This window comes from Girardinichthys multiradiatus, chromosome 10 (genome assembly GCF_021462225.1).
Source record: "Girardinichthys multiradiatus isolate DD_20200921_A chromosome 10, DD_fGirMul_XY1, whole genome shotgun sequence".
Classification (NCBI taxonomy): domain Eukaryota; kingdom Metazoa; phylum Chordata; class Actinopteri; order Cyprinodontiformes; family Goodeidae; genus Girardinichthys; species Girardinichthys multiradiatus.
The window spans coordinates 4,307,648-4,322,858 of NC_061803.1; the positions used below are offsets into that span (position 1 = coordinate 4,307,648).

The following is a 15,211-nucleotide window of genomic DNA, read 5'->3' on the forward strand; positions in this document are numbered from 1 at the left end:
TTAATTTCAAAAATGGCATGTTGAAAATTATTTATATCCATCTTGATAATGAGTGGATAATTCTTTATTAGTCTTACAGCAATAAAACCCTTTTTTATAATTGCTGAGCAGCTTTTTGCGTGTTTCCACTCCTATTTTAATGATTTATCTTTGGTGATCTTTGGCTCCAAGTCTTTTGGCTTGGAAGTCCTCCTCACCATCACCCTAATCTTTAGCTTCCTGCACAGATTCTCTATGAGATTAAAGTCAGGACCCTGGCTGGGCAGCTCCAAACAATAACATTACTTCTTGTCAGAAGAAACATGTTGGTAAAATGTTTTAACTGCTTTAAACCTGAATTTTTTGAAGATTTTAAATTTCATGTGTCATGGCTATGATCCTCGTTTGAGTTGATTAAAACTTGAAATATGACAGATTAAGACCCCTGATCAAACCACTATATCTATGAGCGACCTCCTGCTGGAGTAACTATGTACAGACGACAGAAAACCACTTTTAATATTTTTTTTATCAAAGTGCGTATTAAACGACCAAAAGTCAGGTAAGAACAGATGCAGGGTCAGTACAGAATAGTTACTTTTACCCTAAATCAGGAACAAAACAGTCAAAACTGCAAAAGTTCAATGAAGGGTGAAAATAACCAGCATATTTCTGCCCCATGGCAACTTATACAACCAATAAACGTTCAGAGGTTATTCTTGGGATCGCTGAGAATGCTGTCTCAGTATTAGTGATACTAAAACATGGTTAAAGCAAACTGTATTCCTAAACACCTGAAACGGTATAGACACCAAGCCCAGAGAGTGGCTGTGAATCCCTGGTTTTGAATAGACTTGACCCTACGGTATACTTTCTGAAATGCCTGAAAACACAACCTTTTAATCTAATAGTTTCTTCTAACAGGTTTGCAGTTGGGCTGTCTGAACTCAATCTGCCTGAGCAGGCAGGGACAGAGGATCAGGGACGACTGATGCAGCAGAAATACTAATCACAGCCAGACTGTTGGGGGTGGGGAGAGGAAGAGGGCATGGAGGTGCAGAGTGATCAGCAGAAGGATGTGGGCCTTAATGTTCTCCGGGCACAGCAGGAACTCACCCTCCTTTTCTCCCTCTCGTCTGCATCAAAGAAGAAGCACTGGGCGTACTGCAGATTAACAAAGTTAGATAAAAATAAAAGGTAATTATCAGAAATCATCTATGTATGAGGAATCCACAACCCTCTGTGTGTCTGTGTTACCTCTTTGTTGAACTCCTGCAGTTGCATCTGAACACCGTTCTCATCCCCCTGCTTGATGCGCTGGATAATCCCCTCGATGTCCACGTCCATGCTTTCTGTGCGGATGCATACAAACATGGGCCATAACTAAATTAAATATACACAACAGTAATGAGGATGAAGACAGCAACACAAAAAGCAACATGTAGACCATAGAAATGACCTGCTGTTGGATGGAAATGAGAAAATAAAAAGCATGAATTGTGAAGAGATCCCATCACAATTACCGGAAAACTACTTTCTTACCTACATATTTATGCTGCGTTTTTCACCTTTTTCCTGTCAGCTTGCACAGATTTAAAAGATGCGTGCAAACACATAGCATTCCCATGATGTTCCAGATTAAAATGGTGCAAACCTACCGTCAGCAGCTTCCAGGTGAGCAAGATCACCTTAAATCTCAGAGTTCAGGCTGATTGCAGCTCCTTCAGCTTTCCTTCAGCACGCTGTCAGGAGTGTCTCACTCCTTGTATGAAATCTCGATTTTGCTTTGATTCAACTGCTTTCCAGTAACTGTCATGCAACCAGCCTATCTCTCTCTCTTTCTCTCTCTCTCTAATCCATGAGAGATGCAGGAGCCATCGAGTGTTTATGGTTATAATCCACTAATGGACTCTAAGCTTATATCTCCCCGTGTTGACCTTTCAACCTGTTGGAGGTTTCCCATGCATATGCTGCTCAGCTTTAACTGAATGTTTACTTCTGCTGCTCAGCAGAGGCCAAAACACCCATTAAAACTTTGCTCTTTCTTCGCCTATGCTTTGACATACAGGTCCTTCTCAAAATATTAGCATATTGTGATAAAGTTCATTATTTTCCATAATATCATGATGAAAATTTAACATTCATATATTTTAGATTCATTGCACACTAACTGAAATATTTCAGGTCTTTTATTGTCTTAATACGGATGATTGTGGCATACAGCTCATGAAAACCCAAAATTCCTATCTCACAAAATTAGCATATTTAATCCGACCAATAAAAGAAAAGTGTTTTTAATACAAAAAACGTCAACCTTCAAATAATCATGTACAGTTATGCACTCAATACTTGGTCGGGAATCCTTTGGCAGAAATGACTGCTTCAATGCGGCGTGGCATGGAGGCAATCAGCCTGTGGCACTGCTGAGGTCTTATGGAGGCCCAGGATGCTTCGATAGCGGCCTTTAGCTCATCCAGAGTGTTGGGTCTTGAGTCTCTCAACGTTCTCTTCACAATATCCCACAGATTCTCTATGGGGTTCAGGTCAGGAGAGTTGGCAGGCCAATTGAGCACAGTGATACCATGGTCAGTAAACCATTTACCAGTGGTTTTGGCACTGTGAGCAGGTGCCAGGTCGTGCTGAAAAATGAAATCTTCATCTCCATAAAGCTTTTCAGCAGATGGAAGCATGAAGTGCTCCAAAATCTCCTGATAGCTAGCTGCATTGACCCTGCCCTTGATAAAACACAGTGGACCAACACCAGCAGCTGACACGGCACCCCAGACCATCACTGACTGTGGGTACTTGACACTGGACTTTTGGCATTTCCTTCTCCCCAGTCTTCCTCCAGACTCTGGCACCTTGATTTCCGAATGACATGCAGAATTTGCTTTCATCCGAAAAAAGTACTTTGGACCACTGAGCAACAGTCCAGTGCTGCTTCTCTGTGGCCCAGGTCAGGCGCTTCTGCTGCTATTTCTGGTTCAAAAGTGGCTTGACCTGGGGAATGCGGCACCTGTAGCCCATTTCCTGCACACGCCTGTGCACGGTGGCTCTGGATGTTTCTACTCCAGACTCAGTCCACTGCTTCCGCAGGTCCCCCAAGGTCTGGAATCGGCCCTTCTCCACAATCTTCCTCAGGGTCCGGTCACCTCTTCTCGTTGTGCAGCGTTTTCTGCCACACTTTTTCCTTCCCACAGACTTCCCACTGAGGTGCCTTGATACAGCACTCTGGGAACAGCCTATTCGTTCAGAAATGTCTTTCTGTGTCTTACCCTCTTGCTTGAGGGTGTCAATAGTGGCCTTCTGGACAGCAGTCAGGTCAGCAGTCTTACCCATGATTGGGGTTTTGAGTGATGAACCAGGCTGGGAGTTTTAAAGGCCTCAGGAATCTTTTGCAGGTGTTTAGAGTTAACTCGTTGATTCAGATGATTAGGTTCATAGCTCGTTTAGAGACCCTTTTAATGATATGCTAATTTTGTGAGATAGGAATTTTGGGTTTTCATGAGCTGTATGCCAAAATCATCCGTATTAAGACAATAAAAGACCTGAAATATTTCAGTTAGTGTGCAATGAATCTAAAATATAAGAATGTTAAATTTTCATCGTGACATTATGGAAAATAATGAACTTTATCACAATATGCTAATATTTTGAGAAGGACTTGTATGTTATATGACCAAACTGGACCTGAATTATGGCTCGGAAAAACTAGTGCAACTGCTTAGTCACTTCAGATGTCTAACTGTTAACCAGTGAAGTAACTCGTCAATAAACAATCAATTAATCCTAATTGAGAATATAATGCAGCAGCGAAATGTAATTGTAACGATGTGTTTAGATTTGCCTCCACAAGATGGCAGTATTCTCACTTTTGCTCAACCCTTACAGAGCTTTGAAAAAGTATTCTGTCCCTTACAGATTTCTTCAGTTCTTGATTTTATTTAATCACACATAAATGTTTTAGATCATTAATCAAAGTTTAATATCAGACAAAGACAACTTGAGTAAAGAATTTCTCCGTCTTTGTTAGGGGAAGAGTCTTTAAAAAGGGGACGAGGACGTTGCATGGGCCTTTCTTCCTGCTTGGACACCCTCGAGGACAGCTGAGGGAAGGCTTTATTTGGTTCCATTTGTACGTTTGGTGAGGAATTTAATACTTGGAGTGGTCGCTTAAGGCAAATCAGCAAAGTTATCAGATTTCGGTCACCTGCCTGTTGCTGATTGAAAGACGGAGGGGCTGCATTTCAGTTTATCGAGTCCTTTCTTCTGGGATTTAAACAGAGGAGCCAACCACTGTTTTTTTTCCTCCCACACACAGGTTTCTGTTTACCTGCAAGTGCTGACTCGCCAGCTGAGCATTTGTGGGAATTTCTGCCAATTCATGGCGGAAGATCCAATAGATGGCCCATTTTTTTCATGTATTTTATTATAAGTTTGATTCATTTTTGTGGAAATGCATGAACTTTTATTTATTTTGTGCAGGTTTTACAAGACGTTTCTACATCTAAGTGTGCATCTATGTTGAATTGTTTTTTTAAACGTGTCTAAATCCCCAGATGTGGCAAACTTGATCCGCATTGTTAGACGATGTTCATTCACTGGAAGTGTTATTAAAGGGTTTTACTACCAAAACAGAAGTTTGTAACTAAAGACTTTTACTAATTCAAGTAACATTTATTACTTTTGGCAGAGTGGTCTTTGATTCCAGTTCACTCTGGTTTGAATGTTGAGTTTCATCTGGTCACGTAAAGAAATTTAAGAACAGATACAAAAAAAGTAATTGCCATCTATTAGTCTTGAAATGGTTAAAAACTAATTTCTAAGGCTTTGGGACTCTAGAGAACCAATGTGAGAACTGTTATCCACAAACTGAGAAAACGTGGAACAGTGGAGAACCACTGAGATTTTACATTTCAGTGGGTTTTTCTGGTTAAATAAAGAATAAATAAAACAAATAAACAAACAGAAAAAAAGATCTGAGGCTCCTTGCTGGAGAATATCCAGTAATTTGTTAACTTTTGGACCTTATGTTTATTTGGGTTTTGGATCAGGATAATGATCTAAAGTACACCAGCAAGTCCACCTCTGAAGGATACAAAATATATATATAGGAAGGTTTTGGGGTGGCCTAGTCAAAGTTTGGACTGAAATCCAACTGAAATGCCTATGCATGGCCCTTAACACACCTTTCATGCTCAAAACCCCTCCACTGTTAATGATTGAGTTGGTAAAAAGAGTTCAATCTCAGCCAGATTGAATAGATAGTTTATGTGAACATCAACTCTCAAGTCTTATTACAGATTCTCAATTAGTTTTAGGTCCTGGCTTTGACTGGGCCAAACGCCGCTAACCAACCTTCACCCTACTGGAAGGCTTACAAAGTGTTTCACATGCTCATGACAAGTGTTTCCAGTGAGGAAATGAATGAGCTCATATCATGTGTGTGAAAGACACGCTTTCCTGTCAGGATACTCTTTCTTGTGTTCAGTGAGTGGAGGAAACAGGCCTGGGCAGGAGGGGACGGCTAGTAGCTGCAGGCCTAAAACAACAGGATGCCTCATACGTCAGAGACAGTTGGAGAAAGGTCCAGAGAGTCCTCACAGCGTGTCTTCATGGAAGTAAACATAATATTTTTCATGATGAATTGGGTTCAGGATATTACAAAGTAAGAGCTTCAATTGATGACCTTTGTGATGTTCTACTACTGGGAAGATTAGAGGCTACCCTGGACCTCACAGTTTAACCTTTGGTCATGTTCTTAGTCATTCTGGGAACAATGGGAGCCTTTTATTGCTGGACACTTTTTTAAAGAGGTGGCTGTTATTCATCAGCATTAAAGCAACATCATTAGGAACATCTGATCACGTTCATTACAACGATTATTTGCTTAAATGTTTGCCAGAGTGAAAAAAATATCATTCAATGCACCATAAAAAATCATCTACTTCTCAAACCTCCAGTAGAAGCTGGCTGTGCTGCAGTGTTAATGTTCGCCTGTACGTAACAGGAACAATGAGTGGAGATTCAGTTTTAAAGTGATAAATGGTAAATGGCCTGAACTTGTATACCACTTTATCAAGTCCCCAGAGACCCCAAAGCGCTTTACACTACAATTAGTCATCCACCCATTCATACACACATTCACATGCTGAGAGTTCAGACATTAAGTATGTTGCTTGCATTAAAAAGTCTATGTCTGTGACTGTGACAGAATTTTGGTTTAGAGACTTTATTTTTCTATTTCTGTTAAGTTGCTGTGTTCTTGAATAATCAGAAGAGGGGGCTACTAAAGATCTTGTGTCTTTGTCCTCTAGCTCTGAACAAACATTAATACACAAATTCATGGGATATATTTGAGCTTAAAAACATTAATAGATGGTTTATACTGTAAATATTGCTAGGTAAGGATTTAAAAAGATAACATACTCTACAGGTTGTGGTAATTTCTCATACAGAGAACTGGTAATATGCAATTTCCAATCCCCAAAATAATCAGATACAAATAACTATGAGACGTTTAGTGATTAATGTCTATATTTCCAGCTTGTATGACTGTAAAACAGTTTTTCAAAATAGCAAAACTTTTGTGGAAAGTAAAATCAAAACATTGTGCTATGATTGATTGATGTCCTCAAAAACTAGGCCACAGCAGGTAAACAGGGACAGCTGAACTAAGAGGCTGCATTTCCTCTTGGGAACACAATCCCTCCCCTCTATCCGATTACCGCTGGACGTAATCTGCGATTAATCACAGGTAAAATAATAATCATTTGAGTGCTGATGGTTTTTTATTCACACACACCGGTAATGACTAAGTCCTGGGAGTCACAGGAACCTCAATGGACTTGTTGGACAGGGTTGTACAATGAAACTGGTGATGTGAATCAAATGTGAAAAGAGCACATTGTAGGTTTACCCTTTTATATACGTGGAAAAGTTGACAATGTCTGCCAATAAACCAAATTTAGAAACAAATCACACATTCTTGTGCCAATTTTCAGGAAGGTTAATAAATATATACTGTTCCTTGCAAAAGTATTCATGCCATTCTGCTTTTTCACATTTTTTCACACTCCAATCACAATCTTTAATCATTATTATAGTAAACAATACTATAATAATAACAATAATAACAATAAAAGAGGAAGTACGAAAGAATAAAGGAATACAAATATCATGTGGATCTCTGCAGCTCCTCCAGAGCTGTTATGGCTTCTTCCCTTAAATGTTTCCATACTAATTACTGATAAGGGGTGCTAGAGTTAAGTGGCCAGAGCACAAATGTACATCACACATCATTTTCCTTCTACTTCACCGCGATGCACAACTTTGTGCATCGTAAAATTACAGTAAAACAAAGAAAGGAAAAGTTCAAAGGGTATGAAAACTTATCGACGGCACTGTAAACGACTCTGTCAGCTGCAGTTTGTTTAGGATCTCCTGAAAAACAGCTGCAAGATCAAGGAGCTGTTTTTTTTTCTTTCAAACAAAGTTTGAGGGGAGGTGGATGTGAGCGAAGGACATTTCAAGAATAAACACAATGATGGAAAAAGTGACTCAAGGGGAAAAAGGGACAGGGAAGAATAAAGAGGCGATAAAGAAAAGCTCGGAGGAGAATCGGGATTTATTCTGGGCTTAGCGCACTTCCTGCAGGTGATGGAAATGAATGAGTGATTTCTGGAACAATTGCTCAGCAGCAAGTGAAGCAAGGGAGGAGAGAGATGGAGGAGGGTGTGTCGGGTGAGTGGGGGGCAATGAAAACTTCACAGAACCCACAAGGTCACATGAAGTACAGGTGCAATGTTTTTGCTTGGATGTTTTCGCTCAAAGATTGTTTATGCTGGCTTCACGGCTCCTGTAAACAGAAAACAAAACTGCCAACGTAACTGATTCATTACAAGTGAGTGGGAGTGGGTCTAAGGAGCTCCCAACATTTAAAACCACATGTAAGGACACACCCCCTCACCCTGGCCTGATGCTTAAAAGGACCAGTGGTGGGCAGGAGAGACAGACCTGGGGTAGTAACAGTCAGCAAGACGCCACTGATGGTTTCTGCAAGAAGCAACAGCAGAGTTTCACATTTCCTCTGTAAGTACGACATGTTTTATATGTCAGCTTTATTTCTTCGCTGTTGATAAGTCAGATTTATGTTTTTACTCGTTTTTTGATCGCTCTCTTTTTAACTATAGGCCAGGACAGTATGGAGATTACCTTTCTGCTGCTGCTGATCGTATCCTTGACCTCTGCCTCCCCACTGGGACAAACTCAAAGGTCAGCACTACCTCATGCCCTGCTAAGCAAATAATGTAATTAGGCACCACTTTACTATAACAACATTATGCTAACAATACCATTGTTAATGACATTGTAAACTCTTTATAAGTCATTATTAAGCTATTTTAAGGAGCTTAACATGCATCTAATGATACAATGATGTAGAAACATTACTTTGGAGAGTGGCAACTTTAATCTCTCTATTCGCTCTTTAATACTGTGCTATTCCTACTAATTATTGGTTTATAAAGTCTTTACAATCAGATTAATAATAACTGTATTAACTATTTATTTGTAATTCATAAAGTCTTATTGTAAAGTGGTTCCTGCAATGATTTAAATCAGAGCAGAATGATAATATTTGATATTAGCTTGATATTGTCACACCGTGTTGTTTCTGCAGCATTGAAGCAGGCACCAACCTCTCAGGGGGCACGGTCCAGACTTTGAATTTGGAGGCGTCAGAGGTCAGACAGAGGCAACATGCTCCCAAACTGAAGATCATCCCGTTTAATGCAGACGACAAACAGTTTGAGCTGCTCGCTCTGAAACACAGGTACACATTTCCACTCATGCTACCAGCAGTTGCAAACTAGCACTACTGGAACAGCTGGAAAGATTGACCTACTTACACTTTCAAACAAACAGCACATTATAATCAACTATTAGCGGTGCTCATTGTTTAATCGTTCACTCAGATTTGTGTATCTTTGAGGAACCTAAATGTCAAACTAATGATTATTTTGTTTTCTAACTGTTTGACTTATTGCCTTTTCTTCATCAGTGACAGCCTGAATGCAAAGTTACGTCCCCGCCGTGCATCTCTGCGAGGATGCCAGCTTGGGACATGCCAGCTTCACAACCTGGCCAACATTTTATACCAAATTAGCAAGACGAATGGGAAAAAAGAGTCCCATAAGGCCAGTGACCCGCAGGGATATGGACGATAGCATCTGAATGAATAGCAGCTAACAAGGACTGAAGAAGTCTCCATTGTTTTACATTTAAATGTCTCCATATGAACTCTATCTGGTACTGTGCAAGTGTATCTCAATGAATTACAATATCACTGAAAAGTTTATTTATTTAAGTAACTTTATATTTATATATAAATTCACTGACTGTATGTATTATGTAATAAATCAACCCCATCCATATGAAAGGTAAGGCACCAAAGATTATTGCCAAAGAAGCTGGCTCTTCACAGGTTGCTGCTTTCAAGCAACTTAATGGAAAGTTGAGTGGAAGAAAATATGTGTTTTTATTGGTGTTGTGTAATATTCTAATTTTCTGGAAAACTGAATTCTTGGTGTTCATGAGCTGTACGCCATAATTATCATTATTATCAAAAATAAAAGCTAGAAATATATCAATCTGTGTGTAATTAACTTATATTTCAGTTAAACTTTTTGAATATTATGGAAATACATAAAATGTTTAATTTAATTCCATTCAGTTAAAACTAGTACTGTCTTCGGAAATGTGACTGGAACATTTCCCTCCAAAATAAAATGAATCCATGAATCTCTGTTATCTGAAAGCAGGATAATGTATGTGGACACACGTGGGTTTTTGCTGCCAACAACAGAACATCTGCCGCTGAGGGTAGATATTGTAAAGTGCGTGTAAGGTAAAACCAGCCGGTGAGACGTGGTCCTCTACTGAAAATCAAGTGGGTGTAGCTCCGCTTCAGTGCTAGTCAGGGGTAGAACTCAGGTAACATGGCTAGCTGCCAGTGTAATTGTGACGTCACAATTACACAGATTTTGAAGCTGCATTTTCTAGAAAAAATGAAACGTTTATTTATAACAAAAAAAATGGCTCAATGTTTTTCATTGTTTTTTTTTTTTTTTTTTTTGCATTTGGACTGTTTGTAGAAGCATTATAGACCCAAATAGAAGTATAAAAATGATCAAAAAGTGAATTTTGCATAAGGTGTCCCCTTTAATGCACTTAACAACATAAACAGTGTTTATATACAGTAATAGATGGTAATTCAGTTCAATCAAGCCAATCGATGCAGTCATTTATTAGGTCAAAAGCTTTCTATACAGGAATTCTCAGTCAACTGCAAAGAGACACTGACTTTGCAGACATCTCTCCTTCTGGACGAACAGTGGACAATTAATTGCACCGAGCCATTAGCTTTGCAGCAATCCCTCACACTGAGCCTGGATGTAGCAGTGGAAACGAAAGTTCTCCTTTAACAAGAAGAAACCTCAAGCAGAACCTGACTCAGTGTGAGGGGCCATCTTATGCAACCAACTGGAGATTTGAGAAGACAGAGCAGACACAAAAAAAAGCAGAAAAGCACTGATCCAGGAGTACTTTCTGTGTTAAAGAAAAAGTAAAGAGTTAGTGGTAGTAATAGCTCATTTTGTGGCTTCATAAAGGAGAGAACCAAAACTAAACATACAGTTAGCTGCAGGTGTATAACGTTTGGTGCGGAGAAACTTGACTGGCCTGCACAGAGTCCTGACCTCAACCTGTTTGAACACCTTTGGGATGAATTACAACGGAGGCTGCAATTCTGGTTTTCTCGTCTATCCATGAACACACTGCTAAACCTTGTGGAACATGTTTAAGTTGCTACTGCTGGGAATGGTGGGTCTATCAATAAAGTGGACCTCATAGATTAAGAATAGGATGCCATCAAAGTTTATTTACATGTGAAAGTAGACAGACACATTTTTAGCAATATAGTGTATAAGCTCTGTGCCTGAGGTAAAAACTATGGGATGAAAAACGACTAGATCCAGTTAGTTTCTAACAATAGCCCCTTCAGTTGCAGTGTTTAGGAGAGAGACAGGTTTAGAGACAGAAAGACAGGGCCAGGTGCATCATCTAAAGAAACAGAACATGAAGGTTTTGGCAACAATGGCTGAGGTGATGGACCGCTCCAGGAAGGCATCAGCTAAATAGAATGCCAGGCCAGATGTAACTTTTACGTAGAGAAAAATAAAACAGAAGAGAGAACATATAGATAATAGCAGTGATAAATCCAGATAATGCATAATTGGAGAGTAGTAGGAAAAAGTAGCAGAGTGAGGAAAATTGGTCAATGATATTAAAATACTGTATATTTATACTTACCATGAAGCATAATATTTTTTTAAATATAAATGTGAAATGTTTAAATTTTCTGCACAATGCATATTTATTATATTAATTAAATGGATCTTTGATGAGGAAGTGTTTCATAATGGACTTTTAAAAATAGTTCATATTTGCATTTTTTTAATTAAATAATGTTAAATGTATTGTTTTAATATTTGCTGTAAGAAAATTGTGTGTGAGATATTTTACTGGGTTACAGTGTGTGTGCCTGTCAGCAACTTAAAACACTAAATATGCTCTCAGTCACCAGTGACCTAAGCACTCTGCTAAATAAAGGAGGAAGTATTAAATATCTACATCCTGGACTGAACCAGCTAGAAGCGGGGTGGCCTGTCTAAGGTAAAATGGCACCTGTATTGTGCGCTTATTGTGTACCTATTCTCCTGTTTAAAACTGATACCCCATCAAGAATTTGGATTGTACTGATGCCATTCAGGTGGAAGATAAAGGGTACACTTGGAAATATCTCAGATGAACTGGAAAGAGAAAAATGAAAGATATGCCAAGAAATTTGCGAGGCAGCGCTGACAAAATCTCTAATGCCTCTTTTCCATTCATGGTTTCAGCATCGCACAGCTCCACTCTGCTCAACCTCGCTCTACTCAGCACATAACCTGTGGTGTTTTCATTGATATACTAACGGCTGCATCTGTGGCTTGAAGCCCCACTTCCAGCCATCAGCATTGTGTTCGGTGCTTCGTTGCCGTGTGACCAAAACGTGGGTTGTCATTTTTCCAAGACACCATCCAGCTGCTGCTGAATATTGCAGTTTCCTATGAAGCACAAAAAAGCCTTTAGCTTATCGTTGCACCAAGGGTTAGACTTGCATGGTTGCTTGTGAGGATTGCATGGCTTACTTGTAGTGTAGCAAGTTTGGAAAATGGCATTTGTTTTCTGATCACGGACACATAGGGCTGACCACACCCATGGCCAATCAGTGAACAGCAGTCTGTTCATGTCATATTTTGGACCTGCTCAGCCCCAAAGAGATCTGTACCAAAAAATCCAGTACTGGGCCAGAAAAGTGTAAAAATATAATGTAAGAATATAATGGAAACGGTTGCAAAACAGGCTGAGTGGATTGGGGTTGGCCAAAGTAGAGCGCACTGAAAAGGGGCTTTAGTCCATGAACACTTGCTTGACTGTGCAAAGTAACACTGGAATACCAACAGGTGCTAGTTTATGGTAGGTTGGAGCCTTGGTGGTACCCAGATTGTCCCTACATTGTTCCTATAAAGCCTCTAGCTAAGTATTTTTAACCAAGGGACAGTTTGTGTCTTTTTCTTGCCCTGGCAAAGCAGTAATATGTCTAAATAACTGAATGTTAAACAGTTGTTTGAATACATGATCTTGGAATCACCAGTTTTTTTTTAGTAATGGCTTTAAAAGACTTTCTCAGGTTGTGTGAATCTAATATTTTCCTTGTAAGATCTGTCTAAAACCCCTTCATCTTAAAGAAACATAAAACCCTATTAATGGGAGCTGCAGCAGCAGGAATGTAGCAGTACTTCACTTTCACTTAAAAACTCTCAGGGGTCTGAGTCTAATTTGGTTCAACAATGGTCATTTCCTGCTGACAGCTTTACCAACAACAGGTGCCACACAGCGATACGGATCTCCTGTAAGGTCATTGACTGTTCACTCAAAACCAGTTTATCTAAAGCGACACAGCTGCACTCACTCACTCATGTTTTTTGGACAATGCACATCCACCAAAATCCACTGAATTGCTGGATCAAAAATGTCAAATGTGAATAATATGCCTGAAACGGTATGTTTTCCACATGAAAGGAGAGCAGCTTCCTTTTCTTGATTTTTCTTTAACCTCCCGAGATTAACTTAAAACCAAAGAGCAAACTTGGTCTCAAAGATGACTGGTATGTGAACACTGCCCAGGAGTGTGGATGCTGACAACAAGAAGATGTTGGCAGGTGTGTTTGCATGGCAGTGAGAGATCCCTCCACTGCAGCCTCTTCAGACTCCCTCAACGAGGTGGCAGCCATCGCTCCTTGTGGCATAACATGGAGCAACTGGTCAACCCTCACTTTTAACAGAAAGTTCCACATTTATCCCTAAAACCTCCCAACCCTGAAAAGTAACTTGTTTATTTTCATAGATCCAACAATTTCCCATATAATAAGAAGATTTGAAACAGAAAACGTCTGTTTTTTTTCCAGATAAAGATGAAATAGCTGTGGGCCAAGCTGAAGGACTGCATCTCCCATCAGCACACCGACATTCAGGGTTAGAAACTGCATTTTATGATTAAACCAGAGACAACAAAGAAAAACAGACATCATCTCAACCTTTTATTTGTTCTATTAGGCCCCCTTGTGGTGATCCTACTGAATGTCTACTAGATTATCCTTTTGAGCAGGTAGTGGCACCATTGTTCTTTGTATGTTGATGAAAGGTACAAACTTCAAACTGAAGAACATTTTATCCTACTTGAAAAACTGTATGTGTGGTGGAAAACTAACTCTTGATGGTGATATTTTTAATTTTAAAAGGTCTTCTAAGAGAGCAAAGTGGAACGAACCAAAGTCAAATTCCTCGTTTGTGTGCACAAACTTGGCAAAAAAAGCTGATTCTGATTCTTACAGCTTACCTCAGTTTTGCTATGTTCTGTTGCTCCACACAGACACCTCCACCACCTCTTCCAGTTCCTCTGTGACACTTTCACATCAGTAAAGATCAAAACCAAAAACAGTTTAGCTTTATAAATTTATCCGACAGGTCCGACTGGATTTGTAAACAAATGCCTCTTCAGTTTGCTTTTAAAAAGGCCCGGTTCAGTGATGATCCAAGGGAAGCGGATTCCAGAGCCTGGGTGCCACCACCGATAAAGCCCTGTCACCCTATTGCTTAAGTTCAATCATTGGAGCATTCAATAAAAGATGACTGGATGACCTCAAAGACCTGCCATGCATACAAACAATTAAAAGCTGAGATAAATAAGGAGGTGCGAGGCAAACGAACAGAAAAAGTTTCAAATCGATTCTAAAATGAACAAGAAGCCATTGTAAAGAATATAAAACGGGGGTTATGTGTGCAGGTGTAAGTTAAAAGGTGGGCAGCTGCATTCTGGAGAAGCTGAAGGCGATTTAGGGTCAACTGGGAGACACGGATAAAAAGAGCATTACATTAGTCAAGTCTGACAATACATATTTACCAATCTGCTCTTAACAGAAGTTTAACAACCTGATATTAGAAGATTCATTTGTTGGGTTTCTGCTCTGGGAGAGATTGCTATCAACTGTAATTTTAAACAACAGTTATAAGTGGGGCTCTTTAGGTTCCAACACTATGACTATCTGCATTTTTAATGACCACAAATGTTTTCAAAACCAAATTCGTCTCTTTTGAAAGTGAGGGAATAGTTTTAGTAAACTGTTTTCAGCCAGCTGGCCAGCAGTGCATGACAGAAGCTGGGGGTGAACCATGCAGTTTGAGAAAACTCTGGTCCCTCCTGTGCTTTCAGCGACATCTGATTAAAAGGGTTTCAAACGATAGGAAGAAAATGGTGGAAGTTTTTTAAACTTCTTAAAACTTTGGTATACCTCATAAGGGTTTACCTGTAGGATATCTTTTCAAAACATAAAATATTAAGGAAGACATTTACTATAAACTCCGCAGCTTGGATTTATACATTTTGATGTGTTTAAGTAGGTAGAGAGAATACTTTTAAAATAAATTAAAATGTCGATCCATACAAGAAATCACTCAACACCTAAAAGAAACGGCCCAGGTAACACTGTCCGTGGAATACCTGTGGTTTTGACAAGCCACGCCCATTTTAATTATCTTCTTGCCGCTCTCCGTGAAACCAAATCCTCAC

General features: G+C 39.5%; 1 protein-coding gene across 2 annotated transcripts in view; it reads right to left on the reverse strand.

Annotated features, from left to right (window-relative positions):
• The window catches only part of si:dkey-94f20.4 (synembryn-A), a 28,081-nt gene that overhangs the window by 12,738 nt on the left and 132 nt on the right, over positions 1–15,211 (reverse strand). The window contains exons 1-3 of one of the 2 annotated variants that reach the window (XM_047377944.1): positions 1,638–1,797; positions 1,237–1,331; positions 1,096–1,143 (exon numbers count right to left, since the gene is read on the reverse strand). In XM_047377944.1, the coding sequence (XP_047233900.1) occupies positions 1,096–1,143; positions 1,237–1,326 (138 nt within the window). In that variant the 5' untranslated portion in view covers positions 1,327–1,331; positions 1,638–1,797. Of the gene's footprint in view, positions 1–1,095; positions 1,144–1,236; positions 1,332–1,637; positions 1,798–15,211 lie in introns of those variants that run through there. The other variant, XM_047377946.1, reaches the window with a different exon arrangement.